Here is a 21,422-nt window from a genome sequence, read left to right on the forward strand (position 1 = left end):
CCAGAAAACAAAAACACACCGCCACACTACTTTTAGTAGTGATCTTCCCACCGGCTTACTTGTACAAATAGTAAAATAATGGCTCTTCACTTTCCTAAAGTCAATATTATACTTCTAAATAAACCTGTAAATTGCATGCAGTGAAACCAGACATGATCATAAAACCTAGCTGAAACCAATTTACCTTATACCAACCTTTTTCAACCAGGGTGCCTTGGCAAGATGGCTAAAAATTGCCCAAAATTGTATACAAGCTAGCGGTTGATCAAGCCTGCCCTTAATTACACAAAGCCACAGGTTTTCATTCTGCACCAATACAACCTTCTAGCCACTGGTGTCCTAACAACCAATGCCGTCATTGGTGGAGAACGTGGACATCAGACGCTTGGATAGTATTCTTGTCTGCTCCTCTCCTGCCCCTCTCCATCATCACTGGGGACATATTAGCTGAGTCAGGGAGAGAAACTGAGGGAGAAGTGTGCAAAGGTATATTACTTTGTAAGAATAAATCACCTCTAATGTTGGGTGCCCTACTTGTGTGGATGTTGCAGCATTATGTAAAACATATATGGTGTGTAAAGCAAGTATGGGTAAGTCATTGAAACCTGTTACAAAAGTTCACTTTAAAGCCCCTTTCACACTGATGCAATGCATCAGTGAAGCGAAGTGTGCCTGCAAATTATGCAAGTGGTGGTGGTTAACTGCGCTTTCCCATTGAGTTCTATTATGTCCCACAGTTTTGGTGCGCTTTCTGAAGGTGCACCAAAAGTCCTGCATGCAGGACTAACCCGCAGGTAAACTGCGCTGCACCTGCGGCGTAATCAAACCATACCGCATCAGTGTGAAAGAGGCCGAAATTAATTAACAATTGCAGTACAGTACACAAAACTAAAGTTAAGCCATAGAGAAAAAAACCTAGGCAGCTCCAAAGGCCCTAAAATTAACATTCTACAAGAAAATAAATCTCCATACAATATAAATACCAATTACTATTGTGTAGTGCAATGTAGTACTGTGAAGGCAATGGATTTAATGATATTTACCTTGACTGCCTCCCATTCCTTCAAAAGACCAGATTCCACTGTGTCCTACAGAAGTGGCCAAGTTATTCCCAATTACAGAAGGTGTAGATGTCCCTGTCTGCCGTATACGTGCAGAACGTTCTGTTCCAATTGGTACTGGGACTTTCCTGTCATGAGATACCGAGTTAGGTTTCTCAGACACCATGGGAACTCCTGAAGGTGAGGGAGACTGTGCTCGAACACCAGCAGACACAGCCTGGGCTGTAGAATCTAGGTGGGAAAAAATATATATAAATTTTTAATAGCAGCAACCAAAAAAAAATTAATGTCTTACTCTACTTAATATCATATGGAACAAAAAATTGTGAAGTCACAGCATGCCATAATTGTCTTTAAAAAACAGCAGGAGACACAAAGAATCAGGTTAAAGCTAGAGGAAGGAAGACTAAACTTTTAAAAAGATAGAAAAACCTACCCAAACAATTAGCAATTGTTAGAAGCTAAATTCAAGGGATTCAAAAGCATGTAAATGTAACTTATTCCTATACTTTTTACCCAAAAATATTTGTACACCATGTCCACTAGTGGTATAGGTTGGTTTAAAGGCAAGGAACAGTTTTATATTAATGGGTATCTAACCTACACACAATATATAGAATCCCAGTTGGCAGTTATGGTCATTTCACCATGATCATCTGACAAAGTGTTGACTTTAACAAAAAAAAAAAAATCCATCTGTTGTGGACCCTGCAGGGAGAGACAGACTTCTACACCCTGGCCTATAGCAAGCCCATAAGGTGCTTGCAATTGCTTTAAAATACATGAAGCTAACTGAATTTTTGTTTTTCTGATGTGTGGTTACAATGTCTAGTTTCATAAGACATTGGGCAACTGATAACATTCACAAATGTAAAAAAAAAAAAATACATAAAAACATCTACAAAAGTACACATACCAATTTCATATTAACATTCTATAAAAATACAAAAAACTTACAACCTCTAAAGTATCTGAATCAAATTTCTATAACACAACAGTAAAAAGCACAGTGCGCACAGCACATACATTTCAATCCAATGCACATTCCACCTGCATTTAAAAAAATTAAAACCAGGCTTTAATGAACATGCAGAATGGGTCAGTACTGAACTGGATCTCAGCAACTGTAGAGAATGTACATACTTGCCCCATGGATGTGTTCACACAGGAAAAAAGGTCAAATAATTAAAGATCTATTGACAACAGGTACCTGTTTATTTACTGATCCGAAAATGAGGAATTAACCTAAAGCAAGGTATGTATGCCCCTTTGTGACATGTGTACATAATCACAGACTAATGTCAATTTTGACCTGTGAAGTGACATGTAAAAAAAAAAAAAAAAAAAAATCACAGGTTTTAACCAATGACCCCATTCAGTAATTTGACTTGAACCGAAAGTGGTTCCATATAGTACATTTCACATCTTAGCAACAAGTGAAATTCTTGCGCTGAAATAATCTTATATCGATAGTAAAGTTTTGTTTTTTGTTGTATTTTGTTTTTAATAAATTTCAACTTTATGGATAACTATCACAAAAATGTTGTATTCCAATAACTGTGTGGTTAATACTTGTAACAAGTACAATTTTTTTTTTAATAACATGACAGATGTATATTTTTCTCCAAATTTACATGCAGAACAACATGTCCAGAAAAAGTGTCACCAAGAGGGGGTTGAGAGGGAAAAATTAAAACAGTTGCTGGAACTGCTGAAGCAACCCTGGGTAGTGTTATAATTTCTTCAAATTCTTCTGTTACTTTTGTTGGACAGCTTGAGCTGCATATGTAAATGCTGAGAATTATATGAAGGCAGGTGAAAAATGAATATACTGAATACTATTATAACAAGTATTACCTGCACACAGTTATCAGAAAACATTTTTGACAGTGCTCCTTTAAGGACTGGAACTCTCACACCAACAGTTAAAGGGCATATATCTATCTCTCCTTACCACTTGATGCTGATGAACACGGGGTCAATAAACTAAGAGGAGAAAAATGTTGTCTGTTGAAATTAGCAGCTGCAGGTGCACCTCCTGGTGCATACATCTGACCTCCAGAGATATTAGAGGCAAAGGTACCCAAATGAGTAGTGGATGATGCCACAGATGTGTAAGATGAATCCATATTCACAATACCTTAAGAGAAAATCATAAGTATCTTTAATGCGCTGCTAATGCTAAAACCCGATCAGACTACTTAATGCCTTCCAAATTAGCCGATACATTTTTACTTAAAAGAGTAGTAAAGGAGCAAACATTGTGGCTCAAATTAATCTAGAATTAAAAAGCCCATGTATTTGTGGAATTAATAACTAAACTTACCTGACTGACTTGGAGTTGGTCTTTGCATTGGCGGCCTGAAACCTGGTGCTTTGGAAGTATCAGATGGAAGCATTGACTCTGGATTTGGCAAATATGGCGGCTGTGCAGACAGCATGGAGTCTGAAGCAGATGGAGATGAGACCATAGACCCACCCCAGAAGGGATGTGTGGGATTGGGACCGTTTTCAAAAAGTGTGCTAAAAGGACTGAAGGGCAGAGTAGAACTGAAATTGGGGGCCATAGGCTTGCTTGAAGAGTGACCAGAATTCTGAGAACTTTGCGAACTTAAACTGGAGGGATGTGGGCCCGAAGGTACACTTTGGGGTCGTTTAATATTTGAGTGAGGACCAAGCCCTGATACAGAAGAATTTTGTATTGGTACTTGGCTCTTGTGAGTAGGGTTTGTTCCATGTAAAGGAGGCCTGACTGCAGAAGATTCAATTTTAGCAACAGATGGAGTAGATGATATAGAGGAGTGGGACAAGTTGTAGGATGTTGGGATGTTAGAAGGAATGGGTGAAGGCTGGTGAGTGGGACCACTGACAGCCAAGCTGTGGGAAGGGGCCATTCTGGGATCTGGAGAAGGGGGAACTTGGGTCTGCATTAGTGTAGATCTAGAATCCTGTGAAACAGATGTTGGAGGGTGCTGATGCGTGGTGTGTGCTGTGGTACTCCCAGAGGTAGAGCTCGCTTGCTTACTGCTGCCCGAGCTATTTATCTCCATCACAGGTTGGTTGCCCAAGTCCTGATCACTAGAAAGTGAGGTCCCTTTGTTTGGAGAACATGTCAGGCAATCAGAGGGACTGTTTCTAGAGCCTCCTCCAGGCAAGGAAGGTGGGGAGGGCGATGAAGGTGAAGACGAAGTATGATGTTCTTTGGCAGTGGGAACAGGGCAGGTGGAGGCTGTTGGTGTGGTTATGTGGTTACTTGCAGTTGTAGTAACTGTGGTTGTAGTAGCATTAGGCGTTTTGACAACTGTGACAAAAAGTTGTCTCCTGACTGACGGTGAATTGAGGCTCCCATTTGTAGATGAGACAGGCACTGAGGCCGCAGAGTTTGTGGTAGCTGTTGGGCTAGTAGATGAAGGGGGTCCTGGGATCACCTGAGGACTGCTCAAATTCTGATTAGCATGGCGAGGCATCACGTGAGATTTTGGAGAGTTGGTAGCTCGTGCAGGGCTTAGAGGCCTGACTGGAAAGGGGCCCCAAGTGGACTGAGCAGGGGGGAAAGGTCCTCCAAAGTGCGTCATGGGTAACCGTGGAGGACGGATTTGCTGGAAAGTCTGAGCAGCAAGTAAAGCATGAGCAAACTGTGGAGGGGGGTAAGCCAAAGGTAGAGAGACTGGAAATCCTGGTCGCACGTTATTCACTGGATTTTTCATGGGTTTGTGAGCAGATGCTTGAGAAATGGCTGGCACAGTGAGGGAAGAGGCAGCTTGTGATGACGAAACTGTGACAGGGGTAACTTTGATTCCCATAACTGAGCTGTTAATAGATGTTACTGCTGCAGAGGTTGAAGGTGCTGCTTTTGAATTCGCAGAGGAGGTTTTTAAGCGATTCTTTGGGATAAGTTCATCAATTTCTTTATCGGGATCCTTAATAAGTGCATTGATAAGATGTGTGGCTTGTCTGGTGGATTCTGTTCCCCCCCTGCAGAAACGAAATGAAGTCCATCATTAACCAGTTAGCATAATTTGATAACAGTAATGCAGCAGCGAAACAAAATACAAATTATGAGGCAGCATAGAAATTACATTACAGACCATGCCCAAGGGCCAGTACATAGATTGAAAGCTGAGAGATTTTGATCTCCTTGCTTCTTGTCCAGTTGATATGAAAGTCCCAAAGGAGACACTAAAGGAGGCTCTGTCCTTTTCTCACTCTATACAAAAAAAAAAAAAAAAAATAGGATTTTTGTACTCTCTAAAATCCTTTTCTTGGGTTCCATTGAGGGACACAGGAATTCAGATAATGCAGAGATACAGGACACGGGCAAAAAAAAAGTTGACTAACCCCTCCTCTACCCAGTATCACTTAGTTGGTAGCAATCAGCACCAAGAGTAGGGTTGCCACCTCATCCCTTTAAAACCAAACACATTAATTACAGTTCTGTGGCTTAAGGTGGTAATTAAACGCAGTGCCTTATCTGCATTAAATTAGCCTCAGAATCTGTGTAATTAATATGTGTTCGGTTTTAAAGGGATGAGGTGACAACCCTAACCAAGAGCATGAATATCAAATGCATAGCGGTGGACTAGTGACCCTCAATGGGCTCCAAGAAAAGAGTTTAACAGCGAGTACGAAAATCCTATTTGCTTCCTTGTCCATTGGGAGCACAGGAATTCAGAAACTGTGAAGATGTCCAAAAGCAATCCTACTGAGGGGAGGGCAACACAGCAATAACCACTAACAGGCTCAACAGAACTAAGAACTGTCTGCAGCCCAAAAATCATCTGAAACGGATACCTGATGCAGTTAAAGCGGTATTACCCCCAAAATCAAGCACGTGTTATGCTGCAGTTTACCTTCTTAGATGTGAAGCAGTCCTGTATATGTAGCAGTTACAGTAATGAAGGAAAAAACAAAACAAAAAAAAAAATACACATTTACCACTGACAGGGGTGCTTACAATGATCAGCTTGTATGTAAAACCTTTATCCCAAAAGGGAAAACCTTTATCCCCAAAAGAAAAAAAGTTTGCTGTAACTGTTTAAAAAGTATTGGCTGGAGGTTGGCTTCAATTTGTTTGTGTATTTAAATCTACTAGCATATATAACACTCCACTCCCCTTAGACTGACATTGCTGCTGATCAAAGGGTGCCCCTGTGCTCCTTCAATCCATCTAGGCAAACACCAGTGTACAGGCCAAAAGGGTAGGGCAAAAGTAATATGGGCCATCCGCATAATGCATGTAGTGTTTGGCATTCTTCATATCCACAGAGACCAGAAGGTCTTTTTGGGACAAAGGACTCCCCTTGAGAGAAGAGCTGTGCTAAAGCAGTGTGAAAGTCTGATCAATGAAGGGACGCTAGCAAGTTGACAATATAAAGCAGGTGAAGGCAGTTTGGGGCCAGAACATTATATCCAAGGGCTAAAAAAAAAACCTGCAACAAAAGGTAAACAGGCCCCTCCCCCATCCTCTGACAAACCGGGCCCCTTCATTCTCAGGAGGACTTGCTCGTGGACTGAAGGTTGAAACAGAGTTCAAAACTTTTCTTTAGGCTAAAAACAGTTCATGTCCTTTTTTTTTTTTTTTTTTTTTTTTTTTTTTGAGTATAGGGTTTCCGAGATGGAGATTTTGCTTTCTTTTTCTGTGGCAAAAGGGTGCTCTTCCCCTGGGTGACTTCCTTAGTGAAATTGTTCATAGATTCATCAAAGATGCATAACCCCTAAAAGGACATATGTAAGAGGTGTTTCTTGCACGGATGCTCATCTGACCAACATATGAGTAGTATACAAGGAACTGGACTTACCAGTTACTAATTAGGTGGCTTCTGAAGGCAAATGGTTTCACTAGATTTTAGTTAGGGTATCAGAGTAAAGGGAGCTGAATACAAATGCACATCACACTTTTCAGATATTTGTAAAAAAAAAATTGGAAAACCATTTATCATTTTCCTTCCACTTCACAATAATGTGCCACTTTGTGTTTGTCTATCACATAAAATACATTTAAATTTTTGGTTGTAACATGACAAAATGTGGAAAACTTCAAGGGATATGAATACTTTTTCAAGACACTGTACTATCACTTTATAGGCATGTAGAAGCTTTGCCACTTGATATTTGAATGACAGGACTTCCTGGCAAGGAGGAGGTAAAAGAAAAAAAATAAATAAATCAAAACTTGCATGCATGGTGCAGATGTCAGTAGCATTACCACAGCAGTTATGGCTTTTCAAAAATCGCCTATTACCAGTCTTATTACCTACCAGAAGATTTTTTTTTTATTATTATTTCCAGTAATGGGATGGCAATACTGATAATTCTGCAATGAATTCCCACAGTAGCACCTATACCATGTGGAAAGGTCATTCTTTGACACGTAGTTGAAAATGGACTTTTATGAGACAAATTAAAGCATAACTTGTTTGGCATTTAGAGCAACAGGGTTTTTATTCCTTTTTGGAAAGATTGCCACATGAAAACGCCTCTGCTAGTGCAATGTGTTTTTTCCTCTGTTAAAGTGTTACTAAACCCACAACAGTAAAATCAGTCTGCATATGCAGTAAAGCATGTTTGTTATACTTACTGTGTAAAAAGGATGTTTGATCCTCTCTTCTACTGTCCCCAATATATCTCCTGATAGAACAGAGGCTTGGAGTCACTCTGCACATGCTCAGTTTGGTATGTATTGCTAGAGTGCATGTGATCAGCACATGACCAATCCGCACTGTCCAGGGTCAAGGGTCCTGCAGCCTCATAGGGGAGAATGAAAACTCCTCCTACAGGCTGTGCTCTGCTGAAGACTGATAGAAGTCACAAGACTTCTTTAACTGCTGATGAGAAAAGGTATTTGGCAGTTTATATTTACTAAAAAAAAAATTACATTTCCATGTTCTGTGTACTGTGGGAGACCAGATATAGTGAATGCAGGGACCGGAGTTTAGTAACACTTTAAAATGATAGTTTTGCTAGACAGCTTGGTCTATTACAGGCGGTGGAAAATAACAGCTCTAGTAGCAAAATCGGCAGGTAATAAAACTGTTACAGGGGGAATTCAAAAAACAAAAAACTGCTGTGTTAAAGTGGAACTAAAGTAGCTGCAGAAGCAGATTTACATATACATACAAAAGCATGGAAAAGGAGTACTATTAAAGCAAAAATGACCTATTGTGGTACAGCAAGTTCCATCCAAGACATTTCTGTACAATTATGTGTACATACATTAATATTCACACTATTACTACATCTAGACCTGCATAACTTACCTGCTACATTATAAAAACTGCGGTTAAATATGTTATGGTGTATTTTACCTGATTGTTATGATTCTGTCACCAGTTTTGTCCTTCTGTTTATCTATGTCAATATGTGCGCCTGTGAACTCTCGGATAGCATTGATATTACAGCCTCCCCTTCCAATAACCCGTGAAATGACTGTGGATGGCACAGATACTTTCTTGGACCTAGAAGAAAAAAAACTTTCTTACATGAGAAGTTGCACACTTATGCAGTCATAATTTTAATAAACACTTTCGGTCCACGCCTCTTTATAAATCATAGCATAGAGATAACACCAGTGGGAACAAAGCTAGAGCTGCTGCCACAAAAAAACAAAGAAGAAGAAAAAAAAAAAAAAAAAAAAAAAACAGAAAACTGTCATTGTCCAATGTTTATCTCCACAAAGATCAGAGGCATTTTGCTAATCACAAATACCCAATATACTTGAGTTACATCAGCTCTCTGCACTAATCCAGCAGCTTTCAATGCTTACAACAGACTATTTGTGATGGTTGTTGGAAACACAGAACTGCATCTGCAGCAGTACTGTAGGAGGACTGTACCACAGCAGCTTGTCCATGCCAGACATATTTATAGAATAAAACCTGTAATTGAAGCTTGGACCAAATATACCCATGCCAATGTAGATATAGGAACATCTGATGGTACACCGAGGCATCAATTTTTGTAACGCATTATGCCAATGCCTCCAATGTGAAAATGTAACTTACTTCTCCTCCTCTATATTATCACCAACATAAACTGGACTGTAAAATGCCACAGTTATTACATGTGAAAGTACTGCAATGCCACTGAGAAACATACTTTTAGTGAAACATGTTTGGGAAAGGTGTACTGAATTTTGATTTAACACAAATAAATGAAAAAAAAAGAATCTATATCAAATTATGCTGTTTGAGAATACTGGTATATTACTGATCAGAATGTTTTCCCTCATGCTGCATGACACAACAGAGATGGCTACACTAAAGCAGTTAGTTGTCTGAGAAACATCTGTATTTGTCATTCAGGTTGCTTGCTGCATGCCTGAAATAAAACTAGAGTGTGATGCAGAGACCGGTGTTAAAATTGGGCCCTGTTCCGATGCAAGAGAAGCATTGTTAGCCTGAGATTGAGTTTTCGTGCCTTCGACAAAGCGAATGTTAGGCAGAGTTTTTTTTTTCCATGGCTCTCTATAGCCTGGTTTCCATCATAGCTATGGGTGAAGATCCCCTGTGGGGTACTAAAAGAGTAGGGTGCAGAATAGAGGGTGTGTCTGCAAGGAAAAAAACGAAAAAAAAACCCCCAAAAAACACAAGAACCTGGGTGAAATGCATCTTTGTAGATAAGTCTTTATAGCGAAAGGGAGTGCCCGAGTATCTTATTAACAGCTCTAGATGGAAGTGGCAGTACATTTTACAACCAGTAGTGTGATGTTCTACCTGATCAAACAGATAAGCTCTGAGTGGTTGAATTTTAGCACCAAGTTTGAAAAGTTTATACTGTGAGTGAATATAAACAAACATAGAAAAAAACAAACAAAAGAAAGCGCCAATCAATAATATTAATCCTATAAAGCAGCAAACCTCTAACCCAAGTATTGGTGTAAAATAAAAAATCAAAAAATCGGAATGCGCTAAATTATATCAAGAATTCATATATCGTGCAAAAAAGTCCAAACACCATAAAATCAATGTATGAAAAAATCCCCAGTGAACCAATCTATAGATTATTATTAGTGTAAAAAGTCCAACATCCCAACGAAATTTCTTCTTAAAACATATAAATACACCGTGCTCAATCCACCACCAGATGAATGGAATAAACTCACCAGAGCTCAATGCTGATCAAATTATAAATCAGCACAAGCGTATTTGCTCTGGGAGCGATGAGAGAATCCAAAGAAGCAACACTCTGTAGTTTGAAATCATCCAGATACCAGGAGCAATACTCTGCAGCCACTCTGAGGACGATCGATATATAAAGGGTCCTGGCCATACCTCAGAGTGGCTGCAGAGTATTGCTCCTGGTATCTGGATGATTTCAAACTACAGAGTGTTACTTCTTTGGATTCTCTCATCGCTCCCAGAGCAAATACGCTTGTGCCGATTTATAATTTGATCAGCATTGAGCTCTGGTGAGTTTATTCCATTCATCTGGTGGTGGATTGAGCACGGTGTATTTATATGTTTTAAGAAGAAATTTCGTTGGGATGTTGGACTTTTTACACTAATAATAATCTATAGATTGGTTCACTGGGGATTTTTTCATACATTGATTTTATGGTGTTTGGACTTTTTTGCACGATATATGAATTCTTGATATAAACAAACATAGACCTGGTTTTTAACCAATTGCCCTCTTGAAGATTTCCCCCCCTTCCTGACCAGGCCATTTTTTGCGTTACAGCACTGCGTTACTTTAATTGAAGATTGCGCAATCATGCAACGCTGCACCCAAATGAGATTTACGTCCTTTTCCCCCCCACAAATTGAGCTTTCTTTGTGGTATTTGATCGCCTGTGTGGTTTTAATTTTTTGCGCTATAAAAAAAAAAAAAATAAGACCGACAGCTTTGAGAAAAAAAAAAAAAAACAAAAAACACAATTTTTGGCTTTTTGCTATTAAACATGTCCAGTAATTTTATTTTTTAAAAATCAAAATTTTGTCATAAATGTACGTCAAAATGTATTCTGCTACATGTCTTTGCTACAAAAAAAAAAAGCCCATTATGTGTAAATTAATTGCTTTACGTGAAAATTATAGCGTTTACAAATAGGAGTATATATACTGGGATTTTTTTTTGTACTAGTAATAGTAGCGATCAACTTATAGAGGGCTGCGGCAGACACTGGGAGGAACTGACTGTGTCACTGACATGCCCAGTGACAATACAGTGATCAGTGCTTAAAAAAAAAAAAAAAAAAAAAAAAAGCACTGACACTGTACTGATGGCACTGGGCAGGAAGGGGTTAACATGAGGGGTGATCAAAGGGTTAACTGTGTGCTGGGAGTGTTTTGCTAGGGGGCATTGTCAGTGTGCTTCACTGTAATCACACTGCTTTGGATGGATGTGCACAGCCATCCAAAGCAGTGTGGCTGAGCTGACAGGGAGGAGAACTGTTAGTAAACAAAACCGTACTCCCCGTCTGAGATCCTCGGAAATTATCAGGCACTGGCGAGTAATCACCGGCTGGGACCCGGTGATTGTCGGCCACGTAGGGTGGAAATGCAAAATCACGTTTATATATACATGATTTTACGCACCCGTGCCGCCCTGTGGCAGTATTTCTGCTATAGGGCCGTCCGCAAGCGGTTAACCACTTGCCCTCCTGAGGATTTATCCCCCTTCGTGACCAGGCCAGATTTTGCGTTATGGCACTGAGTTACTTTAACCGACAATAGAGCGGCCATGCAACGCTGCACCCAAATGAAATTTACATCCTTTGCGCCCCCCCCACAAATTGAGCTTTCTTTTGGTGGTATTTGATCACCTGTGTGGTTTTTATTTTTTGCGCTATAATAAAAAAAAAACAAAAAAACACAATTTTGAGGGGAAAAAAAAAAACTATATTTTTGACTTGTTGCTATTAAACATGTCCAGTAAAATTTTTTTTTAAAAAAATCTAAATTTCATCAAAAATTTAGGCCAAAATGTATTCTGCTACATGTTTTTGTTGAAGAAAAAATCCTAATACGTTTAAATTAATTGGTTTACATGAAAGTTATAGCATTTACAAATGGCGGTATAGATACTGGAATTTTTTTTTGTACGAATGATGACAATTGGTGACTTATAGCGGGACTGCGGCGGGCATTCTGACACTGGGGGGAACTGACCTGGTGTCACTGACAACCATACAGAATATCAATACATGGACACTTATTAAAAGACATTTATGTTGCTTGTTTTGATTTAAATCAGATGCGAAGCGCGACACTTGATTGATATTTTGTTATATAACACATTTTGCACGGGAATGTGAATAGTGTGAGTGATTCACAATTTTATTAATATCTTCCATTATTTTATATGTTTTATTAATTTATATCACTAATTCGGCATAGCAGCTCACAAGTTTCTGCACTTTATACAGTGTCCTCAAAAGTGCCACCTGAAGATACATGCCTATAACCCAGGGTCTATGAATACATAGACTGTGTCCTGTGCTTTATGATTAAGATATGTATGTGTAAAAAAACAAAATGTGTTAAAAGCCAAGAGTAGACAGAATTACATTGCAGTTGAAAATGACACCAAGAAAAAATACTCAACCAAATTGTTATAGGAAAATTGTTATTTGAACTCACCTTCTGACCACCTCTTTCCAGCCTTCTTCCCTCTTCTGCCCTCTCTTGGGACTGGCTATTGTCAATTTTCCATTTGGAGATGAAAGTGGAGAAGGCCCAGTCTTCGTGCTCGTAGATAACGAATTACCTGTTGTTTCAACAACAGATTCGGATAACCTTCAAGCCAGAAAATACACAATGTTAATGTTCTATTTACACAAGTAGAATATTATAAACCTAATTTACTTTTAACAGCCTTATACACAAGCGGGTTTAAAAAAATAAATAAATAAAAGTAGTACAATACATATATAAAATGTTTTTTAAAAAAATATGCTCTTTAATAAAAAATTAAATCCACATAAACTGGTAATAAAATACAAAAATGAAACTACTTTTGAGAGCTGAACATTTTGCCATTAGGTGGCACAGGTCCTGTACTGAAATCTGGGCTAAGCAAATGTTTACATACAAGAGCCATGTGTAGTCTTACTTGAATCTTGTTAATTTTAGTGTTTCATACAGTGCAGTAAACAAACATGAAACAATCACTGCACTTTGCCGTTGTGCCAGTTTGCACTAATAAAGAATGTCACTATTGCGGTCTCTCTTCTTGTTCAGGGTGCCTTCTTTTGTAAATCTAGTTTTCTGCAGGCAGCTTGTAGTGGGCAATGTACAGCACAGTAATTATGTAATCACTACTGTTATCAAGGCAATATCTGGATTTGTAAAGGCTTTGGCGCACAAAGCGGATTTGGTTTTGGTCCAATATAAGTTACAGATGTGCTCAAGTGTGCATACCCTTGGAGAATTGGTAACAGTACCTTTTTAAAGAAAACACAAGTGAGCAGGCAAAACGCATTTCTTTTGGGATGCATATTCAATTGTAGGTCATACCAGAAGGGATCAAAACATGGCAACAAGCACGCAAATGAAATTACTCCTGTTGAAAAATCAACATACCCTTAGTTCTTAATACTGTGTATTGCCCCATTAGCTTTAATGACATTGTGCAGTCTTTTGTAATAGTTGTCTATTAGGCCACAAATTCTTTCAGGTGGTATAGCTGCCCATTCATCTTTGCAAAATGTCTCTAGGTCATGCAAAGTCTGCGGCCACCTTGCATGTACCAAACGTTTCAGATCTCCCCAAAGTGGCTCGATGATATTATGGTCAGGAGACTGATGGCCACTCCAGAATCAGTCACCTTTTTGACTGGAGGGTCAATTTGGCTTGGTGCTTCTGGTGTGCCGTGCGCAGTTTTAATGCAGAAGAATGCAAACTGTCTGCCAGTATTTTCTGATAACATGATGCATTCATCTTGCCATCAAAATTTCACAAGATTGCCGTGCCTTTAGAGCTCACACCCCCCCCAAAACATCAGTGAGCCACCACCACGTTTCACAGTGAGGATGATATTCTTATCGCTATAGGCCTTGTTAACCAGTGTTAGTGCTTATGGTTAAAGCTAAAGCTCTATTTTGGTATCGCCACTCCAGATTCATGTGCCAGAAGCTGTGAGTCGTGTCCAGGTGTGGTCAGACATGCTGTAACTGGGCTTTTTTTTGTGGCATTAGCACAGCAAAAGCTTCTGGCAACTTGACCATTCAGCTCATTTTTGTTAAAGTATCGTCGTATTGTGCTCCTTCAAACAACCGCACAGTTTTTTTTTTTTTTCCCCAGAACAGCCTACATTTCTCCTAAGGTTACCCATCTGTTTTTCTTTGTATATCGAACAATTCTTCTGGCAGTTGTGGATACAGTCTTTCTTGGTCTGCCTGCCCTTGACTTGGTATCAAGAGATGCCTGAGTTTTCCACTTAATAGGAGAGTGAACAGTACTGACTGGCAAATTCAAGGCTTTGGATATCTTTATAAAAGTTCCATTACCTTGTTACGCAGGACTTTGACAGTTTTCTGCTCTCCATGGCTCAGTATATAGCCTGCTCAGGGCATCCACATGAGCGCTAACGAACTCATTGACTATTTATATAGACACTAAGTGCAGTTTAAAAAGCTACAGATGTGGGAAATAAACCTTTGCCATATTAACCAGTGTGTCACCATGTGAATTTGTAACAAGGCAAAAGATTCCAGGGTATGTAAAGTTTTGATCTACTAATTTTGATATTTTCAATATGGATGCCAAAAATTCACAATTTCTGCCACGGTATGCAAAGTTGAGCACAACTGTATTTAAACTTTTTGTGTTCAGCTTTAATAGCACTTAATGAGGATATTAATATTCTCATATACTTTAATATTCCTCGTTAATGAGGTTAATGGTGGCTGGAGTGTTCTCTGCATAGATGCTTAACCAAAACCAATTAAATGCAGTACATGGCAAAAGAATGCAACACTACCCAATTCTCAAAAGGGAATCTTGAAATCTATTCACTAATAAAGCTACTAAAACAGAATTTCTGGATTTGCCTTAAAATCCTTCCTTTGGCGTTAATTAAGGGACAAAGTCATAACTTCAGGCCATACTGCTGCCCACAGGAGGATAGGACACCGGCACAAAAACAAAAAAAAAAAAACCCAAAAAAACTGTAGGCCAGTCCCCTATCAGTATGACTCAGTTTTGTAGCAAAGCAGTGCAGATAATCACAAAGAGGAGGGGGACTTGGACTCAAAGAAAAAAAAGATTTTACAGTTCAAAAATACTTTTTTTACGTCCATTGAGGAACAGAGGAAGTCGAATGTTTGTGACGCCAAAAAGCAGTCCACTGAGGGCAACACAGAGAATGCTAACAAGCCCAAGAAAAATAGAAAAATGTGTGGACTGCCTCTAGCCCACAGCCACCTGAAAAACTTGGGGTCCAAAGAAGTAAATGGATGAGGCTAAAATATCTACCTTGCATAACTTAAGGTTCTGTGTGGGAAAAAAAAAAAAAAAAAAAAAAAAAAAAAAAAAAAAAACACAGGTTGCAGCCTTATAAAATTGGTAAATTTTCCCTGGTTTAAGGGAGCTAAATGCGGGGAGGTGTCAAATCACATGAAGGTACACGCCTATACCTATGGAGTGTGAATATTCTGGACGTGTTTTGAAAAAGTAAAACTATCACTTTTTACAAAATAACTTTTACATCAAAATGGACTTGATCAATGCAGATGTATTTTGCTGATTTTTGTAGGACTCACAGTAGTGCATCCCACCAAACACTGTATGCCCTCATTTTAGATGGTCAATTTGATTAAGTGTCGAGCTAACGTTTTTTTTTTTTTGTTTTTTTTAGGGTTTTTGTCAAATCTGCATTAAAAAAAAAAAAAAAAAAAAAAAGGAAACACAACAAACCTAACTTTATCAAAATATCATGAAACTAAATGCACAAAAAAAAACCCACACGCACACACAAAGGCACTTACTTTACTGAGGTTTTAGATGACACTTTTCTTTCTTCTTTTGGAGAGGAAACTAGCACAGATGGTTTCTTTTTACTTTGCAAACTGCTCTCATTGATTGCAGAATGATTGTCGCTCTTATTGCTGCTATTGCTGCTTTCATCGCTGCAGCTGGAGATCCTCATGTTATCACTGTCTCCACTTTCACTGGTACTACTACTTTTGGACTCTCCGTTTAGCTTTTCTTGCTGCCCATAGGAAATGGGAAGCTGGTCTTCAAATATAATCTGCACGTTTTCTGCAATTTTGTTCTTTCTGCTTTTCCGCTTCGTGCTGCTTGTGGTAATGGTATTGTTTCTTTTTCCATGTGAGCCCGCTAGAGTGGTCCATGTAGCAGATATGCCAATAGTGGTGGTGGTGGTTGCGCTAGGTGGTTCTGTAACAACTGGGGGTTCATCTATTTAAGAAAATAAAATGTTATGAAGTTTTAAAATTAAATGAGATTCACAGCTAAACCTGAGTTTCTACAAAGCAGATGTACTATAATTTTTATCAACAAAATTTCTAATCTGTTGCTTTTAAAATGTATGCATATGGCAAGTATAACAATACCTGTGTACACCACTTTCTTCAACTTTTGTTTTGTATATATAAATGCATGTTCAATGGTTTTTGTTAATCAAGGGAAAGTGAAAAATATGTATGCAAAATCCTAATGAAATATACTGCATTTGAAAACAAACGTATATGGACATTGGTGGTGGGGGAAAAAGGATGCATATTTAGTACAGGTCTTTACTTAAACCTACTACTTTAATTTCCATATCAAGCATAAGAAATAGCTCAAACAATTTTTATAGATATGATTATAAGGTCTTACATAGTACCTGATATAATTCTGGTGACATCTATAAACACCGCATGATCACAGTTACCTTCAACCTTCTGCTTTTCTTTTTCAAGAGCGGCTTGAAGCTCAAAGTTTTCTTTATTTTTGGCTTCAATTTCCTCCAGTTTTCGCCTCTGCTCTTCTTTCTTCTTTCGACGCTTTTCCTTCCTTTTTTCTCGCTTTGCAGCCAGCGCCAACCTTCTGCTTTCTTCTCGTAGCTAAAAATGATACGATTCAGAATGTTAGTGTACATATTAGGGAAATTTAAAAAATAAAACTGCATAATTTAAAAGTACTAATGTACCAATAGCTCAGGTGTTTGGAAAGGTGAATTCATTACCTTTTCTAAATCAAGTTCCTCCAATAGGATACTAGCATTCTTGTTAGCTTCAGCTGCCTGCCTGTCTTTGGCTTGTACAATGGATTCCATACAGAGATGGCACTTCTTTAACATTTCCTGAAATTGTATAAAATAGGTTATAAAAAAGGCCAATTTAAAACTACTAGACTGAAATGCAGCAGTTTATTAAAATTTCTCATTACCAGATTTGAAATCCATACTTTTCACTACAGTAAAAAATAACTGTATAATACTGATGAACGGTGAATCTGCTTGGTCATTTCTCTGATTTACACATCTGACAACATTCATAAGTTGAAAAAACAAAAAAACACCAATTTCACAGAAGTACACAATTGTGTGTGTGTGGGGGGGAATTGGGGGAGGGAGGTAATTTTAACCTACCTATAAATTCCATGGTACAGGACACAGGGCCTGTCATCTTAGACCATGAGTTACATGCAGGCAACATTCAGGTGATTGGGAGCAGTCAAGAACTTTGTTAAGACACCTCCTAATGCATGATAAATAACCCCATCTACTGCGGGAGAATTTAGTTTTTTTTTTTTTTTTTAGCAAGCAATAAGCAGTATCCACAGGAACACAGGGGGAGGGTCCTGTAGTGTCCTCCAAGATAAGGTCCAAATTTAATTTATCCTTATCGTACAGCATAGGACACAGGGCTTGTAGTCACAAACCAGGGAATTTATCCAAGTAAAGAACTGAGGTGTAGACAACATAGCAAACCGAATTGCCAACAGGCCCAAAAAAGAATAGGAACTTTGACTTACCTGTAAATTCCATGTTTTGAAGCACAGTAAAAGGAAGGATATTCATAGACCCTGAATTATAGGCTGCTACCTTCAGTTGACTTGATACTGGCAAAACGTTTAACACCCTCTGGGCATAGCCTTATAACTCTACTCCATTCCACAAGACCTCAGATTTTTTTTTAGCAAGTAAAGCAAAGTAATTCAGAAAAGAGAAGAGAGAGTGGCCTGTGTCTTGTACTGCACTCAAGGATATTAAATTTACAGGCAAGACAAAATCCCTTTCATCTTCATCATACAGTACAAGACAGGCTGGATTCCATAGACTCTGGAAAATACTCAAGCAATGAATGAGGGGTAGGCAATGAAAACCGAAAAGTACCAACAGGCCCAACTAAACAGAGCACAGTGGAAAGAACCTTGAGGCTGAATGCTGCAATCGCAGAAGCCTGGACATCCAACTATTAAAAACTTCTAACAGCATGAAACTGTGGAATACTTAAAGTCAGAAAGTCCAGGAAAACCCAACTGATGCTTGCAATGTTGCCGGGGAGGGGTGGTTGGGGGGGTTCGGGATGGAAGAATAGCTACTCCCTGGGATAAATGATGGTTCAGGGCAGTCCGCAAATATAACTTAGCAGATTTTAGATGTTTGAGAGAAGGCTAATGGTGAGAGGATAGAGGTCAGGGATATCTGTGACCCAGAAGGTGAGAGGATAGAGGTCAGGGATATCTGTGACCCAGAAGGTGAGAGGATAGAGGTCAGGGATATCTGTGACCCAGAAGAATGCAAACTGCACCAGAAGTCCTCCCACTCTTAAAAACTCACGGTGAAGAAGACTTTGGGGTAGACTGTTACGTGAAGGGCAGAATCTTGCCTTTGAAGATGAAGCCTCGGGAGGGAGATGGAGCGCTCTTTAGAAGATTTTAAAACCCTTCTCTTTGGAGGCTTCTACCACCTTTAAACAATGTGGAAGTAGGACTTTTTCGTCCATGACCTCTTATGAACCTGTCAAGTGCATCACAAAAGAAACATCTTCCATCAGAACTCGGCTTTGGAATACAAGATTCTGTTCATTATTTACTGCCTTAGTCAAATTAGCAGCAGTTTGGCAAACAGAAAACGCAACAGTAGCTAGTTGCGGGGCTGGACTTGAAAATGCAAAGAGCCTTTAAATGACATGTAAACCCAACATTTCATATTCCTGATATGTGCCTACTTTATCATGTACTTGTATAAGAAAAAAGGTCCTTCACCTAAGGACACTAGCAGCAAAAAAAAAGGAGGACCCACAGTTTGTTCGGTGTGGTTTTAGGAGTACTCCTAGGGGGCATGTCCCACAAGGTTTTTGCCAGTGTCCAATCACCTGAAGGTAGCAGCCTATAACCGTTATGTCCTTTATTGTACGTATAAAGACGTAAGGATTAAAGACCCGAAAAAAACACTTATGACAACTTTTAGCACCTTGTGGTTGAAACTTGCATCAGCTGAGGTCTAAACATCCACCTGGTAAAATCTGGACAAGGTGTGAACAGAGGACCAGGTGGCAGCCTTGCAAATTGAGTTCTAGGTTCTTGGGCTTTCCAGCATCAAGGAACACCAACAGATCTGATAGAATAAGCCACGGCAGGGAAAAGAGCAATTCTGTGGAAATAATTTGTCTGATCCACCTGGCAAAAGCAGAAAGCCCTTTACGAAGCTGTAGCAAGGACAAAAAAAGCGTGTTTAGAAGCAGGGACAGAAGGAAAAACAATATCCTTACTGAGGTGAAAAGAAGCTACGTTGGGTAAAAATGCCTTGGTTTCATAACCACCTTGTCCCTGTGCAATACAAGAAAAGGCTCTTTTTACAAGGGATGCCAGCTCAGAAAAAAACCTAACAGACAAAAATGGCCACTAGGAAGGCAATCTATAAGTGAGGTGTTCTAAAGAAATATCTCCAATTGGCTCCAATGGGGGTCTTTGGAGTACAGAACACACCAGACTCAGGTCCCAAGGTGACAAAGGTGGTCGAATTGTGGGTTTTATATAAGCAACTCCCTGAAGAAAAGTTTTGATGGACTGTGAAGCAAGAGATTTAAAGGAAAAGAATGGATAAGACAGAAACCTGTCCCTTAAAAGTTATACAGGGCCAGACACTGGCCAAGACAGTTTAAAAAAAAAAAGGCCAAGATAAAAATCTGGGATTTAGAAGTCTGGCCTTGCACCACACAAAAGGCGGCCTTCTATGTGTAATGGTAGATCTTGAGGGATGTAGACTTCCTCAATGCTAGTAAGGCGGGAATGGCTGAATCAGATATACCACTACCCTTCCGAACAGCCATGTCTGCAAATCAGAACAAAATAAGGGACTTTACACCAGTAAATCGAGCCTGTTGGGAAAAGGCCAAGGCTGGTCCACCAGGAGTCTGTACTGTCCTTCTGGGCCAATCTGATGTGATGAGGATCACCGAAACCCTTTTACCACTATCTTGCACAGCAGTTTGGGAGAGAATCTGTATAAGAGGAAGGGTACAGAGCAGTCTAAATAGAGACCAAGGAATTACCAGGGCAAAGGCTAAACAATCCCCTGTATTGGTTACAAATCTGTGCAATTTGTTGTTAAACCTGGAGGGCAGGATGTCCATATCTGGTTTCCTCCACCACTGGCAGATTCTGAAAGCTTGAGACCATTCCCCAGGGTCTATATGTTGACAGCTTAGGAAGTTCACCTACCCACTGTGCATGACAGTGAATACATGAATGTGAATTTCTGCCCAAAGAGTGTCAAATGTGTTTCTCTTGCGAAGCTCGACTTCTGATGCCCTCCTGATGGTTTATGTGAGTCAATGCTGTGGCACTGTTCAACTGCACCCTGACTGGGTGACCTTGTAGAAGGGGGATCCAGTGTTGTAAAGACAATCTGATGGCTCTCAGCTGCAGAATGTTGATGAGAAGTCTTAACGTCACTGAAGACCATTTCCCCTGGATGCTTAGTGTGTTGTAAATTTCCTCCCTAACTGGTAAAGTTGGCATCCCATCACGACCTTCCAGGGTTATGGGAAATAACACCAACTCTAGAGCAAAGCTGGAGATCCACCAAGACAGGGAGAAATTTGTCTGGATGAATATAGACACATCGGATGGTCCAGAGAGAAGATCTGTTTGTTCCACAATTTGAGGATATTGAGTTAGGTGTCCTGAAGTGAAACTGGGCAAAGAGGACGGCATCAAAGGAAGCTTATATTAGGCGCAGGACCCTCATGCAGAAGCAAACTAATGGATGTCTTTTGGATCTCAGGGTCTGCATATGGGTTTTTAAAGGGGCAATATTTTCTGAAGGAAGGAAGATCCTGGCTATGGACCATGTCCAAGATTAGATTCAGGTACTCCAGGTGCAAGGGCTGGAGAACAGACTTTGTAAAATTGATTAAGTACACTGGCTGCACTAAGACCGCTAAAAAAACATTTCTGAGCATGT

The 21,422-nt window shown here is 39.5% G+C and overlaps 1 protein-coding gene across 1 annotated transcript in view; it reads right to left on the reverse strand.

Annotated features, from left to right (window-relative positions):
* The window catches only part of ANKRD17 (ankyrin repeat domain 17), a gene marked incomplete at its 5' end in the record, with an annotated part of 115,845 nt that overhangs the window by 17,207 nt on the left and 77,216 nt on the right, over nt 1-21,422 (reverse strand). Inside the window, 8 exons of the mRNA XM_089679612.1 lie at nt 1,044-1,292; nt 3,016-3,201; nt 3,388-5,036; nt 8,366-8,515; nt 12,641-12,796; nt 15,988-16,420; nt 16,899-17,070; nt 17,193-17,309. Coding sequence (XP_089535738.1) covers nt 1,044-1,292; nt 3,016-3,201; nt 3,388-5,036; nt 8,366-8,515; nt 12,641-12,796; nt 15,988-16,420; nt 16,899-17,070; nt 17,193-17,309 — 3,112 coding nt within the window. The remainder of the gene's footprint in view (nt 1-1,043; nt 1,293-3,015; nt 3,202-3,387; nt 5,037-8,365; nt 8,516-12,640; nt 12,797-15,987; nt 16,421-16,898; nt 17,071-17,192; nt 17,310-21,422) is intronic.

Source organism: Staurois parvus, unplaced genomic scaffold (assembly GCF_062004578.1).
Source record: "Staurois parvus isolate SC_StPar_1 unplaced genomic scaffold, SC_StPar_1.0 ptg000227l, whole genome shotgun sequence".
In the NCBI taxonomy this organism is placed as follows: Eukaryota; Metazoa; Chordata; class Amphibia; order Anura; family Ranidae; genus Staurois; species Staurois parvus.